At 49.1% G+C, this 20,886-nt stretch overlaps 1 protein-coding gene across 2 annotated transcripts in view; it reads right to left on the bottom strand.

Moving 5' to 3' along the window:
- Positions 1–20,886, bottom strand: part of GALNT16 (polypeptide N-acetylgalactosaminyltransferase 16) — a 100,574-nt gene that overhangs the window by 18,542 nt on the left and 61,146 nt on the right. For both annotated transcript variants that reach the window (XM_082619466.1, XM_082619467.1), the window contains exons 2-9: positions 11,887–12,044; positions 9,281–9,379; positions 8,029–8,096; positions 7,410–7,475; positions 5,191–5,312; positions 2,576–2,663; positions 767–851; positions 374–477 (exon numbers count right to left, since the gene is read on the bottom strand). In XM_082619466.1, the coding sequence (XP_082475592.1) occupies positions 374–477; positions 767–851; positions 2,576–2,663; positions 5,191–5,312; positions 7,410–7,475; positions 8,029–8,096; positions 9,281–9,379; positions 11,887–12,044 (790 nt within the window). The remainder of the gene's footprint in view (positions 1–373; positions 478–766; positions 852–2,575; positions 2,664–5,190; positions 5,313–7,409; positions 7,476–8,028; positions 8,097–9,280; positions 9,380–11,886; positions 12,045–20,886) is intronic.

Genomic DNA, 20,886 nt, shown 5'->3' with positions numbered 1-20,886 from the left:
GATTTGCACCCAGGCCATCTGACCCCATTGCTTATGTTTAACCACCACCCCCTACTGCAAACACCACCCTCAGCCTTTCTTGTAGGGAAGCAGCCATGTGCTTCCTCCATACACATGTCTAGCCATGTGGCCACAGGTTCTCCCTGACCACCTAATCTCTTTGTGGACTAGCTGTGTGGCTCTGGACAAATTACTTAACCTCTCTGTGCCTCAGTCTCTTTACCAGTAGAATGGAGATATAATAGTACTTACTTCAGAGATTCGTTGTGAGGATTTAAGGAGTTAATATGTGTAACATCCTTAGGGCCTTACATATAGAAAACACTCCATCCGGGTTACCCATTATTATTATTGTGGTTATTTCCCAACTTACCAAAATTCTCTCCCCCCCAGATGTCCATCTGGGCATCATACTTTCCCAAGTGGTTAAACCAAGACTTGTCAATCACGAAGATTCCTCCAGCTATGACAGGCGTCCTGGGAGCAAGGAGAGGAAAGAGGAAACACATGAGCTGGAAAATCTGAGCCCCTCTAGACAGCCCCAGGGCCCAGGCCACTGCATCCCCCACTTGCAGAGTCACTGGGGTCGGATATCTGGCCCGCTTGTTGGCCTCTGGCCTCTCTCTCCCCAGGGCGCCGAACAGAGTTAGCCCTTGGATTGTGCACCCCTAGGAGCCCTGGCAACTGAAATGGCCCTCACAGGAGCCTCCAAAGCCCCTGACTCAGGGAAGCAAGGGGTCTCTCCAGAGCCCACAGCAGTCCTGACCTTATGGGCTTGGTGGGGTCTGTCCGGGCAATCTTCTGCTCCAGAGGGATCTGCTCCCACTTGAAATGCAGGCTCCAGTCAAATCCTAAGGGACAGACTAGGGTGAGGATGGGGCTCGGGGGCTCTTGTCCCCTCACTCCACCACCCCTGAGAGTCTCCCTTGATCAGAGCCCAGCTTGTAGAGGGCCCTGGGCAACTCATGCAGTCATTCCTTCATTCAGAACGAGACAGGTCCCTGTCCTCATGGAGTTTCAATCTACTGGGTAAGACAAAGCCTTACAAAGATAAATCAGTAAATGGATAATATGTCAGTTGGGGTTGAAAAGTGCTAAAAAAAAAAAAAAAAAAAGAAAGAAAAGAAAGGAGGGGTACCCATGCTATTCTTGTAAAGGTAGACAGGAAAGGCTCTCTGAGGAGGTAACATTTGAGTAGAGACCTGAATGAAGAACTGATCCATGCAGACATGTAGGGAAAGGGAATTCCAGGTGGGGGAACAGCAAGTGCAAAGGCCCTGAGGTGATTTCCCTAAGGAGAAATGCCTGGCTCCCTTCAGAATCCCAGTCAGCCTCAACATCTAACTAACGACTGTGTCCGTTTATTGGAAATCCGAGCCCCAAATAGGAAATCCACTCTGCGCATTAGCTCCTGGCAACAGATTCTCTGGAGCAGCCTGCCCAATAGAACTTGCTGCAATGACGGAAATGTCCTATATCTGCACTGTCCAACATGGCAGACACTAGTCACATGTGGTTATTGAGCACTTGAAATGCTGCTAGGGCAACTTAGGAACTGAGTTTTGAATTTTACTTAATTTAATTAATTTAAATTTACATAGCCCAAAGTGGCTATTATCTACTGTATTGGAGAGCACAGTTCTAAAGTCTAGACCAGAGCTGCCCAAAAGAAATACATTGCAAGCCGGAGACACAAGCCACACACGCAATTTAAATTTTTCCAGTGGCCATATCAAAAAGTAAGAAGAACATATGAGATTAATTTGAATAATGTTGTGGGTTTTTTTGTTTGTTTTTTTTTTTTTTGCTCTATGCGGGCCTCTCACCGTTGTGGCCTCTCCCGTTGCGGAGCACAGGCTCCGGACGCGCAGGCTCAGCAGCCATGGCTCACGGGCCCAGCCACTCCGCGGCATGTGGGATCTTCCCGGACTGGGGCACGAACCCGTGTCCCCTGCATCGGCCGGTGGACTCTCAACCACTGCGCCACCAGGGAAGCCCCACAAAAAATTATTAATGAGATATTTTATATTCTTTCATACTAAGTCTTCAAAACCTGGTGTGTATTTTTTCTTACAGCATATCTCAGTTCAGACTGGTCACATTTCAAGAGCTCAATAGCCAAATGTGGCCAATAACTACCATATTTGGCCAGGTCTAGACCATTTCCAGGCGTACAGGTTAGGAAACAGTGCAAAGTCGAGGGCTCCCCCTTCCTCACCCCCAGGACAGCAGTCATATCATGTTAATCTGCCAGGACTTGTGGCAATGGTCCCCAGGCTGGCAGTATTTGAGAAGGATGTGTCAAAGTTTGGGGGGAGGGAAAGACCAGAGACTAGCTTGGCTCCGTCCCTGATTGCGCCAGGAGCCTGCCACTGCCAGCTCTGGCCCTTCGTCCCCCACCCCACGGCTCTACACAAGGCTCTACACAATCCCCTTTCGTTTTCTAGAGGTAAAGGGGGTGGGGGTGTGAGACGCTCTGGCACAGTTGGGAAGAAGAGCACCAAGCCAGGGCTCTTGCCCGCCCTCACCTGCCTCCTTTCAGGTCTAGAGCCCCTCCCCTGGGAGCCGGACCCACCTCCCCGAAGGTCAGCAGATGCAGCAAGGTAGGCGAAATTATCCAGACTGATGACATCAATGATGGGGCTCACCACGCGGGTGTGATCCTAGGAGAGGACACGTGAGATGGCGTGAGGCCAGGGACTCTGTGAATAAAGGCCCAACTGCCTGCTCTGTGAAGAAGTTCTCTTCGAGGCATTGGGCACTCAGCACCTCCTGCAGGACACATTAGGCTCCCAGGAGCTGTCCTGCATCACCACATCTAGGCTCCCGGAAGGTCCCTCTTGGGTCTCATGGGCACGATGCTCTCCCAGCCTCTTCCTCTCACATCATGTTGAGCCCTGCCAGGATCTCACCTCCTCAGAAAAGCCCTCCCTGATTGCTGCAGGCTGAGGACTTCTTCCTCTTTTAAACTGCTCTCACAATTATAGACCAGACAATTCCTGGGACAGTGAATCAGATGCTGCCTGATGTGGATCTTCTGTTGCTGGTTTGAACTGTTGTTTTACTAATTGTCGTCCATCTTTGTACATGTTGAGGTTGGGTCTTCCCAACTGGACAACCGGCAGCTTAAGGGCAGGGACCCTGCAGTCTCTGTGTAACCTGGGTGGCACGCCTCTCATGCCACATCCACTTCAAAGTCAGACTCACGCTCCCTTCATCATCTCCCAGACACAAATCCACCTCCAAAACATTGGTGGGTAATATGCCAACTTCACTAAAGGTTTTTTTCTGGGGGTGAGGGGTGGGGGGATAGTGGTGGTGGTGGATTCTATCATATACCACGTGCAAAACTTAGTTGCCCTCCATCAGCAGGATGTCTGTTCTCTTCTTTCTCCCTCCATGGAGGGACATGGAACAGAGCTTCTTCTCCCTCCTCTCTCCGCATTCTGTGCTGACCCTCAAGATCCTCTTGTCTGCAACTTGGAATCCAGCTCTGCCCCTCAGTTCACACTCCGTCTCAGGACGACAAAAATGTGGGACGTGGCAGATCAGGGGAGACCATCCACGGTCTCCCACAGTGTTCTATGGGGGCCTCACCTTATCCTTTCTATAGACTTTTTGTATTGAGATTGAATTCACATTTTTATAACAATTTTATTAGATATCATTGATATACCATAAAATTCGCCATTTTAAAGTGTACAATTCAGGGGTTTGTAGTATATTCACAAGGTTGTGGCACCGTCACCACTCTCTAATTCCAAAACATTTTCATCACCCCAATAAGAAACCCTGTACCATTAGCAGCCACTCCCCATACCCCCCACCCTCCAGCCCCTGACAACCACTAATCCACTTTGTATTTGTACGGATTTATTTATTCTGGACATTTCATATAAATGGAATCATATAATAAGCAGTTTTTGTTACTGGCTTCTTTCACTTAGCGTAAGGTCTTCAAAGTTCATCCATATTGTAACATGTATCATTACTTCATTCTTTTTATGGCTGAACAGTATTCCACTGTATGGATATATCACATTCTGTTTATCCATTCACGGTTGATAGACATTTTGCTGTTTCCATGTTTCAGCTATTCTGAATAACACTGCGCTGAACACTCAGGCACAAGTTTTTGTGTGGGGTATGTTTTCATTTCTCTTGAGTATATACCTAGCAGTGGAATTGCTGGGTCATATGGTAAGTCTATGTTTAAACTTTTGAGGAAGTGCCAGACTGGTTTCCAAAGTGGAAAACAGCACCATCTGACATGCTCCCCAGCAATGTATAAAGACTTCTATTTATCTACATCCTCACCAGCACTTGTACTGTCCATCCTTTTGATTATAACCATCCTGTAGGCATCAAGTGGTACCTCATTGTGGTTTTGACTTGCGTTTCCCTAATGACTTAACGTTGAGCATCTTTTCATGTGCTTGTTGACTATTTGTCTATTTTCCATTGCGATGCACAGGCTTCTCGCTGCGGTGGCTTCTCTTGTTGCGGAGCATGGGCTCTAGGTGCCTGGGCTTCAGTAGTTGTGGCACGCGGGCTCAGTAGTTGTGGCTCGCGAGCTCTAGAGCGCAGGCTCAGAAGTTGTGGCGCATGGGCTTAGCTGCTCCGCGGCATGTGGGATCTTCCCAGACCAGGGTTCGAACCCGTGTCCTCTGCATTGGCAGGTGGATTCTTAACCACTGCGCCACGAGGGAAGCCCCTTTTCTCATTTTTAAATTGGGTTATTTGCCTCTTATGGTTGAGTTGAAATCACCTCATCCTATGCTCCATATGTCCAAGTCCTCCCCATTCTAGAGAACAGCAGGCACATGGGAGGGCCTCCCTGCTTGAGAACACCATCCTCTCCTCCCTCCTCCTCAGGCTTCCCAGCCTGACTCACCCTCACTCCTCATCACTCCCTCAGGAGGAAAACAACGCCACCCATTCGTAGTAGGAGCTTTGTGGCTCACCCAGGCTTTCAGCCAATTTAATTCTCACCACAACCCAGTCGGACAAATATTACAATTATCCCTGTTTTCAGATGCGAAAGCTCAATGAGGTGAGGTTACTCAGGAGGGAGCAGACCGTTTAGGCTTCCTACTCTGCCTGCCCAACTCCAGAGACCGTTCATCACCCCCCCTCATGCCAAGAACATGTGGGCACGTCCAGAGCTCCCCCAGGGACAGACAGACTTACCTCCTTCACCCGCTGCAGCATGGGCTGCAGCCACTCGGTGTTCACTTCGCAGTGGCTGTCCAGAAAGGTGAGGACAGCAGCTGTGGCCACATCTGCCCCGCGAACGCGGGACCGGATCAGCCCTGCAATGGGAAGGGACAAAGGATGGTGCTGGGACTGAGCCAAGTTGCTCAGCCATCCCCCCAAAGTCTCAGGGCTCTCCGCCCCTTAGGTCTGAGGTTTCCTCTGAGCTATTGTGATTTAACTTTACGTCGTATTTCTTGATTTCTTCCCTCCCTCTCTTTATTTCTCTCACCCATCCATCAACCATCATTACTCCAAGGTTATTCTCTGAGTGCCCTCTGCATGCCAGACACTGGACTCTGGGGACACACTGATGAACAGTCAAAGTTTAGTGAACAGAAGTTGCAAAAAAGTGTGGTTTGGTACCAAAGGAGAGCCAGAAACCACCACTTAGGAACCTCAGGGTGGTCCCCTCCTGCTGCACTATCCTCTGTGACATGCAGAGAGTCTTCTAGACTAAGACAAGCTGGAGTTAGTATGCCAGCCCCTTCACTAACTGTAGCATATTATTTAACCTGAGCCTTAGGTTTCTTATCCAGAAGATTCAGAGAGAATAATCCCTGCCTCTTGGGGACAGTGCGTGGTGCCCAGGAAGCCGACATGTGCAGAGATTCTACTCTGCTTCCACCTCATTCCCCAGTCTCGTCGAAGGCTCGTCAACTGTCAAAAAATGGCCTCGCTTTTGGCAGCACCCTGGTCGGAGCTGGTGACTTGCCTGATCAGGAGAGAGGAGACCCAGATGGTCCTGCCCCTGACAGAGCAGCCACTGGTGTGGGGAGGTTTCCCTGGCCACACCTCTGCCCGGCACTCTACTGCCCCATCCTTCTACTCCATAGGGAGCTGTAAAGCACCTAATCATAAATTTACATCTGTGTTGGGTAAAGCCCCAGGGAACAGCATACTCCCAGGCCTAAAGGCACCTGCAACCCAGGGCTTGGGAGAGATCTCTCTCTGGCCTCTTCCATTCCAGTTTGAAGGTCACTTCGGCCTGACTGGACCTTCTTAAATACACCCGTCACATCTCTTTCTTTCCTTCCTTCCTTTCTTTCTTTCCTCCCTCCGTCCCTTCCATTCCTCCCTCCCTCCCTCCCTCCTTCCTTCCATCCCTCCCTCCCTCCCTCCTTCCTTCCCTTCTTCCTTCCTCTCTCTCTCCCTCTCTTTTTCTCTCTCTCTCCCTCTCTCACCTTCAGTGGCTCCCTATTCTCTGCTTTATCAAGTCTAAATGCCCCCCGTCATCTATCCTCACCCCACTCATTCCTCGTGCTGACCAGGCCCAATTCTCCCAGGAAGGGGGAGACTAAATAGAGGGAGGTTAAGAGGCTGGGCTCTGGGTAGGCCCCCTGCCCCGGGGTGGAATCCTGGTTCCTTTATTCATCACTCCAGGCAAATTACCGAACCTTCTTAAACCCCAGTTTCTTTACTTGCAAAACAGAATGATGGGCTGTTATGAGGACTGAACATGAGAAGGTGGGCAGAGTGAATGCTACAGGGTGAGAACGCAGGAAACGTAGGAGGAGGCTGTTAGTACTTCCTGTACCCAGGCCGGACTGATGCCTTTGCTCGCGGAGTCCCTGGGCCTGGAACGCCCTCCCTTGTGCCCTATGCATCTGTCTCACAACCCCTTCACCCAATCCAGGTGCCCTCTCCGATCATTCCCCTCTCCTCCATCTCCTTTCTACCCCCATATAATTATAACCAGCCTCAGCTCCATAATAAGCTCTCCGAGGGCGGGGACCATATTTATACTTCTTCTGTGTCCCCTAGAGTGCCGTGTACAATCCTATGCTGTAGTCGCTGCTCCAAAACACCTCTTGATTGGAAGTGAGGTCACATCTGCTTTATACTGCCCTGTGGTTTTCTCAAAGTATTTAATCCTTACGATAACTGTGCAGGACAGAAAGGGTACTATTATTATTCCCATTTCTCATGAGAGACAACGAAGGCAGCCGGAAGTAGAGCTACTTACCTACAGTCATACTGTGATAGGGGCTGACCCAAGATAGCAAGAGGGTCTTTCCCCAGACCTTGGTCCTGGCCACCAGGAATGCAGCAGGACCATGCTGGCTTGGTATGACATGGCACCAAAAGGGAGCGGGGAGGTGCAGAAGGCTAGATCAAAAGAGGTCCGCGGTGGCACCTAGGGTCCAAGAACTTACCTTCCCGCCGGTCATTGCGCAGGCATTTGACCTTGGTGATCCTGGTCAGGAGAAGACAGTCTTCAGCTGAGGGTGGAGAGAAGGAAGCAAGCTCATTCAGATACTGACATCAGACCACATGTGGTTCGACCACTACTGGAACTTCCCAGGAGCTTCTCCAGACCAGGCCCAGGGGAAGGCGAGGCATGCAGGAGAGTGGTCATCTCCACTGGCCAAAGGATTGCCCTGTCCTCCACTCCCCGGCCAGGCTGAGGACTGCCTGTACTTGTGGCATTACCCCCCAGGGGGCACCAGAGAGCACCAGCACTGTCACCAGTCCAACAGCCTCGGAGCTAGATTGTGGGGACAATATTCTGCACCTGGCAGTTGTGATAATGAAGGATGCTGCTGATGCAGTTTAATTGTTTTTTAAATGTCATCTCACTGGTGTCCCATCAAAGCAACGCCACTCCTTTTGCACCAGGGAGCAGAGGCCAGGAGGGCACCCAGAAAAGCCGGAAGGTTCCCGTGGGGAGCAGGGGTCAGCCTGTGATGGCCAGAACAGCCTCAAGAGTGCTTCCCTTGGCCTTCCGGGGAAATGGGGTGTGAAGGGGTGCAAAAAAAGAAGGTGCATACTTACGATCTGAACTGAAGTCATCCACTAGAATGATCTCCTGGATCAGGCTGGCAGGAGTTCTGTTCAGGACGCTGGAGGGGTGACGGGGACAGAGGAGCCCAGATTTAGGGGCCACCTTCTACTTCCTTCTTCCTGCCATGGGTTCCCCCACCGCCCACCTCAGAAGCCAGCACACTGGCCACGGGCAGCTGCTAGCAAACCTTCTGGGCCCTGGTCAATGGCTGAGGGGCAGTGTGTTCCTCAGGCTCCTCTAAGACCCTGCCGACCCTGCTGCCTGGACCCTCAGGTACTTGGGACCCACCCCAGATGGGGGGTAGGGACTGCCCTAGTTTAGCTGTTGAGGCAGGACCTTAGCTGCTCTGGCCACCTGGACTTAACAAGCCCACCTGAGGACAACCCCCGCTGACCCCGAAGCTGTCTGCTTGGAAAGCTAGCGAGGCTCCTTCTGGCCTGATGGGTCAGGGGGGTGTTCTCAGAAAGCTCCCCCGCCAACTCTTTCCCTCCCTCCATCCCTCCTCCTCCTTCATTCCCTGGTGAAGGAAACCTAAACTTCTTTAATCCCTGGAATATTACTGGGTACTCCATTCCTAATCCTATTCTTTTTTTTTTTTTTTTTTGCGGTACGCGGGCCTCTCACTGCTGTGGCCTCTCCCATTGCGGAGCACAGGCTCCGGACGTGCAGGCTCAGCGGCCATGGCTCACGGGCCCAGCCGCTCCGTGGCATGTGGGATCTTCCCGGACCGGGGCACAAACCCGTGTCCCCTGCATCGGCAGGCAGACTCTCCACCACTGCGCCACCAGGGAAGCCCCCGAATCCTATTCTTATCTAAGTTCATTCAGAAATGAGATGAGTAGAAGTCAAACTTGACCACGGGGCCAAGCTTAGGAGAACAGGAGGGGCACCGCTCTCTGAATCGCTGACAGGTGCCTACTGGGCTGGCATCCAACCACCTGAGGCCTCACGTCCGTCCCCACCGCCCTGGGCTCCTGACCCCTGCATTTCTGCCCGAGTCCTGGGGACCTGACCTTGTGTTTGTGCATCTCGCTAATAGCTGGACTTCTTGGGTCTCCCTGACCCTGATGCACCAGCCTCAGCCTCTCAGAAGGGAAGAACCCCCCCTGCCAGTGCCTGCTGGTCTTCACGCCATCTGGCCACAGCATCCAGTCTCACTGTCCTCCCCTGCCAGGGCCCAGCAGATCCCCGAGGCCTGGGGGAGCAGCACCACTGAGATGAAAGATCCAAGGTGGGGCTTACCTTTTCACCGTGCGCAGGAGGGTAGAGCGGGCTTCGTTGTGGAAGGTGATGATGACGCTGGTGGCCGGCAAGTCCGAGGAATAGGACACGGATGGGCAACTGAGAAGAGAGCAGAGAGGTCAGAGGGCAGCTGTGAGAGTGTTCTCAGGGCAGGTTTTAGCTTCTCTTTGTCCAGACTGCTGCCCCCTGAAGCCAGGCGTGGGCCCTGGGCCTCCACACCCATGCCCACCCCACTCAGGCTGCCCAGCCTGGAGTCCTTGGAGGGAAGCACAGGTTGGGGGACCTTCCCAGGCCTGGGTGCTCTTTACAAAAGACCTAGAGCCCTCAGAGCCCCACAGTCACTGAAGTGTCGAGGAGGGATCGACGTGTATAGGCACCACACAGGCCCCAGGATCAAGCCCTGGACCAACAGACAGAACTCCCTGCCCGATGGGGCAGCCAAGAGAGACAAAATGGTGGAGGGGAGAAGAGGGAAAATGGCGTCTCTTTGTCTCTGACACCCTGTAGCTTCTTCCTTCAGATGGAGCAGCTCCTGACATCTCGTGGGATCTGGAGAGGAATCGTTCCCATCCTGCCCTCCCGTGAATTCCTCCCTCTCGCTGCCACCATTAACAGCCACCTGGTGACACCAGGCAGGGGAGCAGCCTCACTCTTCCCATGGGCCCTGGGACACCTAGGGGAAACCAAGTCTCTGAGGACACATCAAAGGCAGTTCCCCCTACCTCACTCCCTCCCCGAGCAGCTCTGCGCTCCGCCTTCTCCAGACACCACATTTGGGGCCCATTGGCTTCCCCGTGCTCAGAAAAGGGAATTAAAATGATCCATCCCTGCCAGGCTTCATCCTTGTCGGTTCTGCGAATGCTTCTGTGAATGCATTTAGTGGTGCTCCTGGGGCCGCGGCGGGGAGGCAGCCGCAGTGCTAGTTTTCATGGCAATCTTCTTTGTTACAATTGCTCTGACTATTCCAGCGGTGACTGTTTTTTCATTATGGCATTAATTCCACTGACAGCGGCTTACAGCTGAATTCCCAGGCCCACTGCCTGCCCTGCAGAGCAGCCCAGGTCAGACAGGCAAGTTCCACTAGCCTGGGACCCCCACCGGAGAAATCCTGAGAGGCCTTAAAACAATCCTCCTTGAGAGAGGGTGTCAGGCAGGTGGGAGGGGTAGAGAAATTCACCTCTGCCCTGGGAAGCCAGGCGTCCCAAGTGCCTCTCCTCCCAGAGGCTTGTGGGTTTGGGGGTGGGAGGGGGCTTGGTCTGTTGAGATGGGGAGCCCTGGGAGAAGCAGTCACTTCCTGGGCACCCAGCCCCCGTGTACTGACCTCTATGGCCCCAGGTCTCTGTCTTTGAACCCCAAGGATCTAGTGCCCAGGAAGGATGCCAAGCCCACTGGACTTCTGGTCTCCGTGAGTGACAAGGAAGGTGCTAGAAGCAGGCCCCCTTCTGCACCTTTATGTCACACACATCCGTTGTGCTGCAGAGTAGCTGCTTCAGAAGGAAAAGCAATCTTGACCCAAGTCACCCTCGCCTACCCTCAAACCAGGACCTGCCCGGCGCTGGGCACACAGCCGGCTCCAAAGCAGCCCATGCTGGCCATTCAAAGCTGCAGGCGCACAAGTGGGTCAGCTCCAATGCCCCCTCGCTGCCTTGATCGATGTCTGCACAGAGCACAGAGGAGGCCCCCAAACCGGACTGGGTTGGCAAGGACCCTTCCCCGGAGGAGAGGACACTGAGGAGAGTCGTAAGGGTGTGGCGGGGAGGCGTTCAGGCAGAGGAAGCGGCCTGTGTGTGCAAACAAGGAGGGAGGCCAGAGGAGTCCAGGACTGAGGGAGCACCAAGGACTGGGTGCAAAGGAGCAGAGGCTCGAAGGGGACCAGGTGGCTTGTACCTCAGGGAAAGGAGCTTAGACTGTTCCCATAGGTGAGGGCAGGAAGAGGAGAGATCGGAGGTGGAGACTCGTATCCTCCAGACGGGACACTACAGGGCCTGAACCAGGGAGGGGGCTGATGACTTGCCCCCTCACACTGAGCAGAGTCCGAGCTGGGATCAGCATGGAAGGTGTCCTTGCTCCTGGTCTAGGGCCTCTGCCACCTACCACTCTGGGAGAACAAAGAGCAAGACTGCCAAGCATTTCTGGGAGTTGCTGAGGAAGTGGAGGCAGTGGGGCAGGAAGAGAGGAAGGAAAGGGATACCAGTGGGGCAGGGCATAGCACTCTACTGTTTGCACGGTGCAGGCAGGGCTGGCGGCCCCTCTTCACCTCAGACATCACCAGACGGGCACCAAGAATGCCAGGCTACCCCACACCCTTCAGACCTCCCCGTGGTTCCCTGGCAGGTCACTCTTGCTGGGATTCCAGCCTGAGGTATTTAGGGAACTCTCTGGCCTCGCTGGGAAGTCTTCTTGGACCTCTCAGGCTCTCAGGAGGTCAATGAAATGAAGATGAGTCAGGAAAACGACAGATGGTAAGGGTTTGAATGTCTCAATAGCTGGACCGAGTCTGAAGAAATCTTCCTCATTTCTTAAATCCACATGAACCAAAGAAAAGCCAACTGCTGCTGGCCCTTCCCTCCACCTTTCTTTCTCCTCCGGCACAATGGAGGCCACACCTGTAATGGCGGGTGTCCCGGATGGGCCGGTCAGGGCTCAGCTTGTCGCTCTCCAGCTGGTTGAAGGCATGCTGTCTGTAGGGGTCCTCTCCAGGCTTCAGCTGCTTGGCTGCCAGGTACGCCTTCTCATCAAAGCCTTTCGAGGGTGTTCCTGTCACCTGAGACAAAGGTCAGCATCAGAGGGGCCACAGGCAAGAGGATAAAGTAGCCACTGTGTGGTAAGCACTTACGACACGGTAGGACCCAACTGCATTACCTCATTTGTACCTGTGAGCAGGAGATCGTTATTTCCCCCATTGTACAGATGAGGAAAACTGAGGCTCGTGACAGTACCCCCAAGTGTGGGGGCAGGGAGTACATGGGAACTCTCCGTACTTTCCGCTCAACTTTGTGCACCTAAAACTGCTCTTAAAAAATAAAGCCTATTAATAAAAAAGCTCAAGGTCAGAGCTAGTAAGTCACAGGTTTCTGGAGTCAAAATGGTTGTTCTGACTCTGAAGCCCACACTCTTGACCAGTGCTCTTCGCTGGATATGGAGATGGTGACACCTGGAGGGCACCTGACCCCCAAGATGAGGTGTCCTGAGAGGTCACCAAGCAACCTGCAGATTGACAGTCTCCTAGGGATAAACTTGGGCCTGACACTGGGCTAGGCATGAAGGAGGTGCCTGATCAGTAAAACATCCAACGCTGGTACAAACTGCTGCCCAGAGAACCACCTGTGAGGTCAGGCGGGCCCTCACAGGCTAATGCCAGAGCTGCTAGGACGCATCTTCTCTGGGACTTGTGATGCATCTTCTCTGGGACTTGTGTTTGCTGCTGAAATAGCTCACGTCAGGCCTCCGGGGCACCCTGGTGCTAAGTGCTGGGGAGTGATGGATGACAGATGCCATGGCCCAGCCTCCCTCCTCTTAGCCACACCCTGCTTTGTTCTCCCAAAGTACTGCCATGAAAGACACTGGGGAAAGATACATCTGAGATGCATGGATGAGTGGATGGATCCTGACATCTCATTATCGGAAACACACTGCCAGCCGGATGTTGCCTGGAAATATCATTAATGGTGAGTGCATCTCGACTCCGCCCCTTCCACTTGACCAGCAGCCTGGGCAGGAGCTGTGGGCCCACAGGGGCAGCAGGAAGGCGGGTAAGAGTTGTCCAGGCACAGAACCCCTGCGTGAGAACTCCATCACAGCCCTAGTCTCTAGAGGGACAGTCCCAAGAGGACAGCTCGACCTGTGGAGAGGAGATGGACATGTTGGGTGATCCGCCTGCAGCCCAGGGCCTCCACATTCCCCTGAGAGCCTAGCTCCCAGCCTCATGGGACAGGAATGCAAAGGTTCCAGGGAGTGCCTGTCTCCTAGAGCTGCCTCTCTGTAGTGTTCATGCCTCCTAGGAGCCAGTCCCTGAGCTCCCTGAGGCCAGAGCCAGTGAGGGAGGTTTCCTCATGTGTACTGGGCCCAGCCCTGTGCCACACACATACTCAGGATGGTGACAACAGCTGCACTGCCGCACTGTGATATTCTTATTTGGTGCCATGCCAGGGACTAGACAGATGGGTCAGAGTCCCCATAGACTTGCAGTCTGTTGCAGGAAAGAGAGAATGAGTGGAAGGAGGGGATTGGTTCAAGATGGCGGAGTAGAAGGACGTGCTCTCACTCCCTCTTGTGAGAACACCGGAATCACAACTAACTACTGAACAATCATCGACAGGAAGACACTGGAACTCACCAGAAAAGATACCCCACATCCAAAGACAAAGGAGAAACTGTAATGAGACAGTCGGAGGGGTGCAATCACAATAAAATCAAATCCCTTAACTGCTGGGTGAGTGACTCACAAACTGGAGAATACTTATACCACAGAAGTCCACCCACGAGAGTAAAGGTTCTGAGCCTCATGTCAGGCTTCCCAGCCTGGGGACCCGGCAACGGGAGGAGGAATTCTTAGAGAATCAGACTTTGAAGGCTAGTGGGATTTGATTGCAGGACTTCGACAAGACTGGAGGAAAAAGAGACTCCACTCTTGGAGGGCACACACAAAGTAGTGTGTGCATTGGGACCCAGGGGAAGGAGCAGTGACCCCATAGGAGACTGAACCAGACCTACCTGCTAGTGTTAGGGGTTCTCCTGCAGAGGCGGGGGGCGGCTGTGTCTCACTGTGAGGACTAGGACACTGGCAGCAGAAGTTCTGGGACGTACTTCTTGGTGTGAGCCCTCCCAGAGTCCTCCATTAGCCCCACCAAAGAGCCGGGTAGGCTCCAGTGTTGGGCCGCCTCAGGCCAAACAACCAACAGGGAGGGAACCCAGCCCCACCCATCAGCAAATAAGCGGATTAAAGTTTTACTGAGCTCTGCCCACCAGAGCAACAGCCAGCTCTACCCACCACCAGTCCCTCCCATCAGGAAACTTGCACAAGCCTCTTAGATAGCCTCATCCACTAGAGGGCAGACAGCAGAAGCAAGAAGAACTACAATCCTGCAGCCTGCGGAACAAAAACCACATTCACAAAAAGATAGACAAGATGAAAGGTAGAGCGCTATGTACCAGATGAAGGAACAAGATAAAACTCCAGGAAAACAACTAAATGAAGTGGAGATAGGCAACCTTCCAGAAAAAGAATTCAGAATAATGACAGTGAAGATGATCCAGGACCTCAGAAGAAGAATGGAGGCAAATATCGAGAAGATGTAAGACATGTTTAACAAAGACCTAGAAGAGTTAAAGAACAAACAAACAGAGATGAATAATAAAATAACTGAAATGAAAAATACACTAGAAAGAATCAATAGCAGAATAACTGAGGCAGAAGAACAGATGAGTGACCTGGAAGACAGAATGGTGGAATTCACGGCCACGGAACAGAACAAAGAAAAAAGAATGGAAAGAAATGAAGACAGCCTAAGAGATCTCCGGGACAACATTAAATGCAACAACATTTGCATTATAGGGGTCCCAGAAGGAGAAGAGAGAGAGAAAGGACCTGGGAAAATATTTGAAGAGACTATAGTCGAAAACTTCCCTAACATGGGAAAGGAAATAGCCACCCAAGTCCAGGAAGCACAGAGACTCCCAGACAGGACAAACCCAAGGAGAAACATGCCGAGACACATAGTAATCAAATTGGCAAAAATTAAAGACAATGAAAAATTATTGAAAGCAGCAAGAGAAAAACAACAAATAACATACAAGGGAACTCCCATAAGGTTAACAGCTGATTTCTCAGCAGAAACTCTACAAGCCAGATGGGAGTGGCATAACATATTTAAAGTGATGAAAGGGAAGAACCTACAACCAAGATTACTCTACCTGGCAAGGATCTCATTCAGATTCCATGGAGAAATCAAAAGCTTTACAGACAAGCAAAAGCTAAGAGAATTCAGCACCACAAAACCAGCTCTACAACAAATGCTAAAGGAACTTCTCTAAGTGGGAAACACAAGAGAAGAAAAGGACTACAGAAACAAACCCATAACAATTAAGAAAATTGTAATAGGAACATACATATCAACAATTACCTTAAAAGTGAATGGATTAAGTGCTCCAACCAAAAGACTCAGGCTCGCTGAATGGATACAAAAACAACACCCAGCGCTTCCCTGGTGGCGCAGTGGTTGAGAGTCCGCCTGCCGATGTAGGGGACATGGGTTCGTGCCCCGGTCCAGGAGGATCCCACATGCCGCGGAGTGGCTGGGCCCGTAAGTCATGGCCGCTGAGCCTGCACATCCGGAGCTTGTGCTCCGCAACAGGAGAGGCCACAACAGTGAGAGGCCTGCGTACCGCAAAAAAACAAAAAAACAAAAAACACCCATATATATGCTGTCTACAAGAGACCCACTTCAGACTTAGGGACACATACAGACTGAAAGTGAGGAGATGGAAAAGGATATTCCATGCGAATGGAAATCAAAGGAAAGCTGGAGTAGCAATACTCATATCAGGTAAAACAGACTTTAAAATAAAGACTTCCTTGTTACAAGAGATAAGGAAGGACACTACATAATGATCAAGGGATCAATCCAAGAAGAAGATATAACAATTATAAATCTATATGCACCCAACGTACGAGCACCTCAATACATAAGGCAACTGCTAACATCTATAAAAGAGGAAATCGACAGTAACACAATAATAGTGGGGGACCTTTAACACTTCACTTACACCAATGGACAGATCATCCAAACAGAAAATTAATAGGGAAACACAAGCTTTAAATGACACAATAGATCACGTAGATTTAATTGATATTTATGGGACATTCCATCCAAAAACAGCAGATTACACTTTCTTCTCAACTGCACACGGAACATTCTACAGGATAGATCACATCTTGGGTCACAAATCAAGCCTCAGTAAATTTAACAAAATTGAAATCATATCAAGCATCTTTTCTGACCACAATGCTATGAGATTAGAAATCAATTACAGGGAAAACAACATAGTAAACACAAACACATGGAGGCTAAACAATACGTTACTAAATAACCAAGAGATCACTGAAGAAATCAAAGAGGAAATCAAAAAATACATAGAGACCAATAACAATGAAAACACGATGATCTAAAACCTATGGGATGCAGCAAAAGCAGGTCTAAGAGGGTAGTTTATAGCAAGACAAGCCTACTTCAAGAAACAAGAAAAATCTGAAATAAACAATCTAACCTTACACCAAAAGGAACTAGAGAAAGAAGAACAAACAAAACCCAAAGTTAACATAAGGAAAGAAATCATAAATATCAAAGCAGAAATAAATGAAATAGAAACAAAGAAAACAAAGCAAAGATCAATAAAACTAAAAGCTGGTTCTTTGAGAAGATAAACAAAATTGATAAACCAGTAGCCAGACTCATCAGGAAAAAGAGGGAGAGAACTCAAATCAATAAAATTAGGAATGAAAAAGGAGGAGTTACAACAGACACCTCAGAAATACAAAGCATCCTAAGAGACTACTACAAGCAACTCTATGCCAATAAAATGGACAACCTGGAAGAAATGGAAAAATTCTTAGAAAGGTATATAACCTTTCAATACTGAACCAAGACGAAACAGAAAATATGAACAGACCAATCACAAGTAATGAAATTGAAACTGTGATTTAAAATCTTCCAACAAACAAAAGTCCAGGACCAGATGGCTTCACAGGTGAATTCTATCAAACATTTAGAGAAGAGCTAACATCCATCCTTCTCAAACACTTCCAAAAAATTGCAGAGGAAGGAACACTTCCAAACTCATTCTATGAAGCCACGATCACCCTGATACCAAAACCAGACAAAGATACTAGAGAAAAAGACAATTATAGACCAATATCACTGATTAATATATATGCAAAAATCCTCAACAAAATACTAGCAAACAGAATCCAACAACACATTAAAAGGATCATACACCATGATCAAGTGGGATTTATCCCAGGGATGCAAGGATTCTTCTATATATGCAAATCAATCAAAGTGATACACCATATTAACAAATTGAAGAAGAAAAACCATATGGTCATCTCAGCAGATGCAGAAAAAGCTTTTGACAAAATTCAACATGCAGTTATGATAAAAACTCTCCAGAAAGTGGGCATACAGGGAACCTACCTCAACATAATAAAGGCTGTATAAGACAAACCCACAGCAAACATCAGTCTCAATGGTGAAAAACTGAAAGCATTTCCTCTAAGATCAGGAAGAAGACAAGAATGTCCACTCTTACCACTATTATTCAACATAGTTTTGGAACTCCTAGCCATGGCAATCAGAGAAGAAAAAGAAATAAAAGGAATACAAATTGGAAAAGAAGAAGTTAAACTGTCACTGTTGGGCTTCCCTGGTGGCGCAGTGGTTGAGAATCTGCCTGCTAATGCAGGGGACACGGGTTCGAGCCCTGGTCTGGGAGGATCCCACATGCCGCGGAGCAACTAGGCCTGTGAGCCACAACTGCTGAGCCTGCGCGTCTGGAGCCTGTGCTCCACAAAAAGAGAGGCCACGATAGTGATAGGCCCACGCACTGCGATGAAGAGTGGCCCCCGCTTGCCACAACTAGAGAAAGCGCTTGCACAGAAACGAAGACGCAACACAGCAAAAATAAATAAATTAATAAACTCCTACCCCCAATATCATCTTTAAAAAAAAAACAAAACTGTCACTCTTGGCAGATGACATGATACTATGCATAGAGAATCCTAAAGATGTCACCAGAAAACTACTAGAGCTAATCAATGAATCTAGTAAAGTTGCAGGATACAAAATTAATGCACAGTAATCTCTTGCATTCCTATACACTAATGATGAAAAATCTAAAAGAGAAATTAAGGAAACACTCCCATTTACCATTGCAACAAAAAGAATAAAATACCTAGGAGTAAACCTACTTAGGGAGACAAAAGACCTGTATGCAGAAAACTATAAGACACTGATGAAAGAAACTAAAGATGATACAAACAGATGGACAGATATACCATGCTCTTGTACTGGAAGAATCAACATTGTGAAAATGACTATACTACCCAAAGCAATCTACAGATTCAATGCAATCCTTATCAAATTACCAATGGCATTTTTTACAGAACTAGAACAAAAAATCTTAAAATTTGTATGGAGACACAAAAGACCCCGAATAGACAAAACAGTCTTGAGGGGAAAAAACGGAGCTGGAGGAATCAGACTCCCTGACTTCAGACTATACTACAAAGCTACAGTAATCAAGACAATATGGTACTGGCACAAAAACAGAAATATAGATCAATGGAACAGGATAGAAAGCCCAGAGATATACCCACACATCTATGGTCAACTAATCTATGACAAAGGAGGCAAGGATATACAATGGAGAAAAGACAGTCTCTTCAATAAGTGGTGCTGGGAAAACCGGACAGCTACATGTAAAAGAATGAAATTAGAACACTCCCTAACACCATACACAAAAATGAACTCAAAATGGATTACAGACCTAAATGCAAGACCGGACACTATAAAACTCTTAGGGGAAAACATAGGAAGAACACTCTTTGACATAAATCACAGCAAGATCTTTTTTGACCCAGCTCCTAGAGTAATGGAAATAAAAACAAAAATAAACAAATGGGACCTAATGAAACTTAAAAGCTTTTGCAAAGCAAAAGAAACTACAAACAAGATGAGAAGATAACCCTCAGAATGGGAGAAAATATTTGCAAACGACTCAACGGACAAAGAATTAATCTCCAAAATATATAAACAGCTCATGCAGCTCATATTAACAAAACAGACAACCGAATCCAAAAATGGGCAGAAGACCTAAACAGACATTTCTCCAAAGAGGACATACAGATGGCCAAGAAGCACATGAAAAGCTGCTCAACATCACTAATTATTAGAGAAATGCAAATCAAAACTACACTGAGGTATCACCTCACACCAGTTAGAATGGGCATCATCAGACAATCTACAAACAACAAATGCTGGAGAGGGTGTGGAAAAAAGGGAACCCTCTTGCACTGTTGGTGGGAATGTAAATTGATACAGCCACTGTGGAGAACAGTATGTAGGTTCCTCAAAAAACTGAAAATAGAATGACCATATGACCCAGCAATCCCACTACTGGGCATATACCCAGAGAAAACCGTAATTCAAAAAGACACATGTGGGCTTCCCTGGTGGCGCAGTGGTTGAGTCTGCCTGCTGATGCAGGGGACATGGGTTCGTGCCCCAGTCCAGGAAGATCCCATATGCCACGGAGCGGCTAGGCCCGTGAGCCATGGCCGCTGAGCCTGCGCGTCCAGAGCCTGTGCTCCGCAACGGGAGAGGCCTCAACAGTGAGAGGCCCGTGTACTGCAAAAAAAAAAAAAAGAGAGAGACACATGCACCCCAATGTTCACTGCAGCACTATTTACAATAGCCAGGTCATGGAGGCAACCTAAATGCCCATCAACAGACTAGTGGATAAAGAAGATGTGGTACATATATACAGTGGAATATTACTCAGCCATAAAAAGGGACAAAACTGGGTCATTTTAGAGATGTGGATGGATCTAGAGACTGTCATACAGAGGGAAGTAAGTCAGAAAGAGAAAAACAAATATCGTATATTAACGCATATATGTGGAACCTAGAAAAATAGTACAGATGAACCGGTTTGCAGGGCAGAAATTGAGACACAGATGCAGAGAAACAAAAGTATGGACACTGAGGGGGGAAAGTGGTAGCGGGTGTTGGTGGTGGGATGAATTGGGAGATTAGGGTTGACATATATACAGTAATATGTATAAAATGGATAAGTAATAAGAACCTGCTGTATAAAAAAAAATAAAATTCAAAAAGAAAACAAAGGTAAGGACATCTAAAAAAAAAATAGAAAGAAGGAGTGAAGGAAGGAGGGAGAGGGGAGCAGAGAGAGAGGAAGGATGTTCTGGCTTGATCCCTGGATTGCTAGAAGGACCCAAGCTGTCTACTGTGAGAGTGAGGATGAGGGTTCCTTTGTGCCCTTCCCACCAGAGAAAAGAGTGGGTGCTAACTCTGCCCCCCACTTCCACCCAGCCCGGGATCAGGCAGATGGAAAGTGGCCTCCAGCTGATGGTGGTGGAGCTAAAATAAGAAAAAAAATTGCAGAAGCTCCCAAAGGGAGAGTATGCCAATGAATTACCCTGCCAGTCAACTGAGGGAAATAACCATGCTTATTTATTTAGGACTTACGGCCACGCTGTGGGCTCAGGAAACCTCTTAGCTCTCAACCCACACTCACCGATCGCCCAGTAAACATTGATCGAGAGCCACCAGCTACCGGGCACTGGGACACCCTTCTGCAAGTTCCAAGGATCACCTGATCATTCATTCATTTGTTTACAGAGGCTTGACTCCACTTGCTCATTCATTCATCCACCCATTCATTCAGCAAAACTCCACTGAGCACCACCTATTTGCCAGGAAGGGGAAGGAATGGTTCTGACACTGTCCCCATCCCCAGCCTGCTGCCTTCCTGCGCCTCATTCAAAGCTTCTTCAGGGCCACAGAGAAGGCTGTGGAAGAGCATCTCTA

This window comes from Mesoplodon mirus (assembly GCF_964341445.2).
Source record: "Mesoplodon mirus genome assembly, chromosome: 4".
NCBI lineage: Eukaryota > Metazoa > Chordata > Mammalia > Artiodactyla > Ziphiidae > Mesoplodon > Mesoplodon mirus.
Note: the sequence above shows the minus strand (reverse complement) of the source record. Positions and strands in the feature narration are given on the sequence as shown.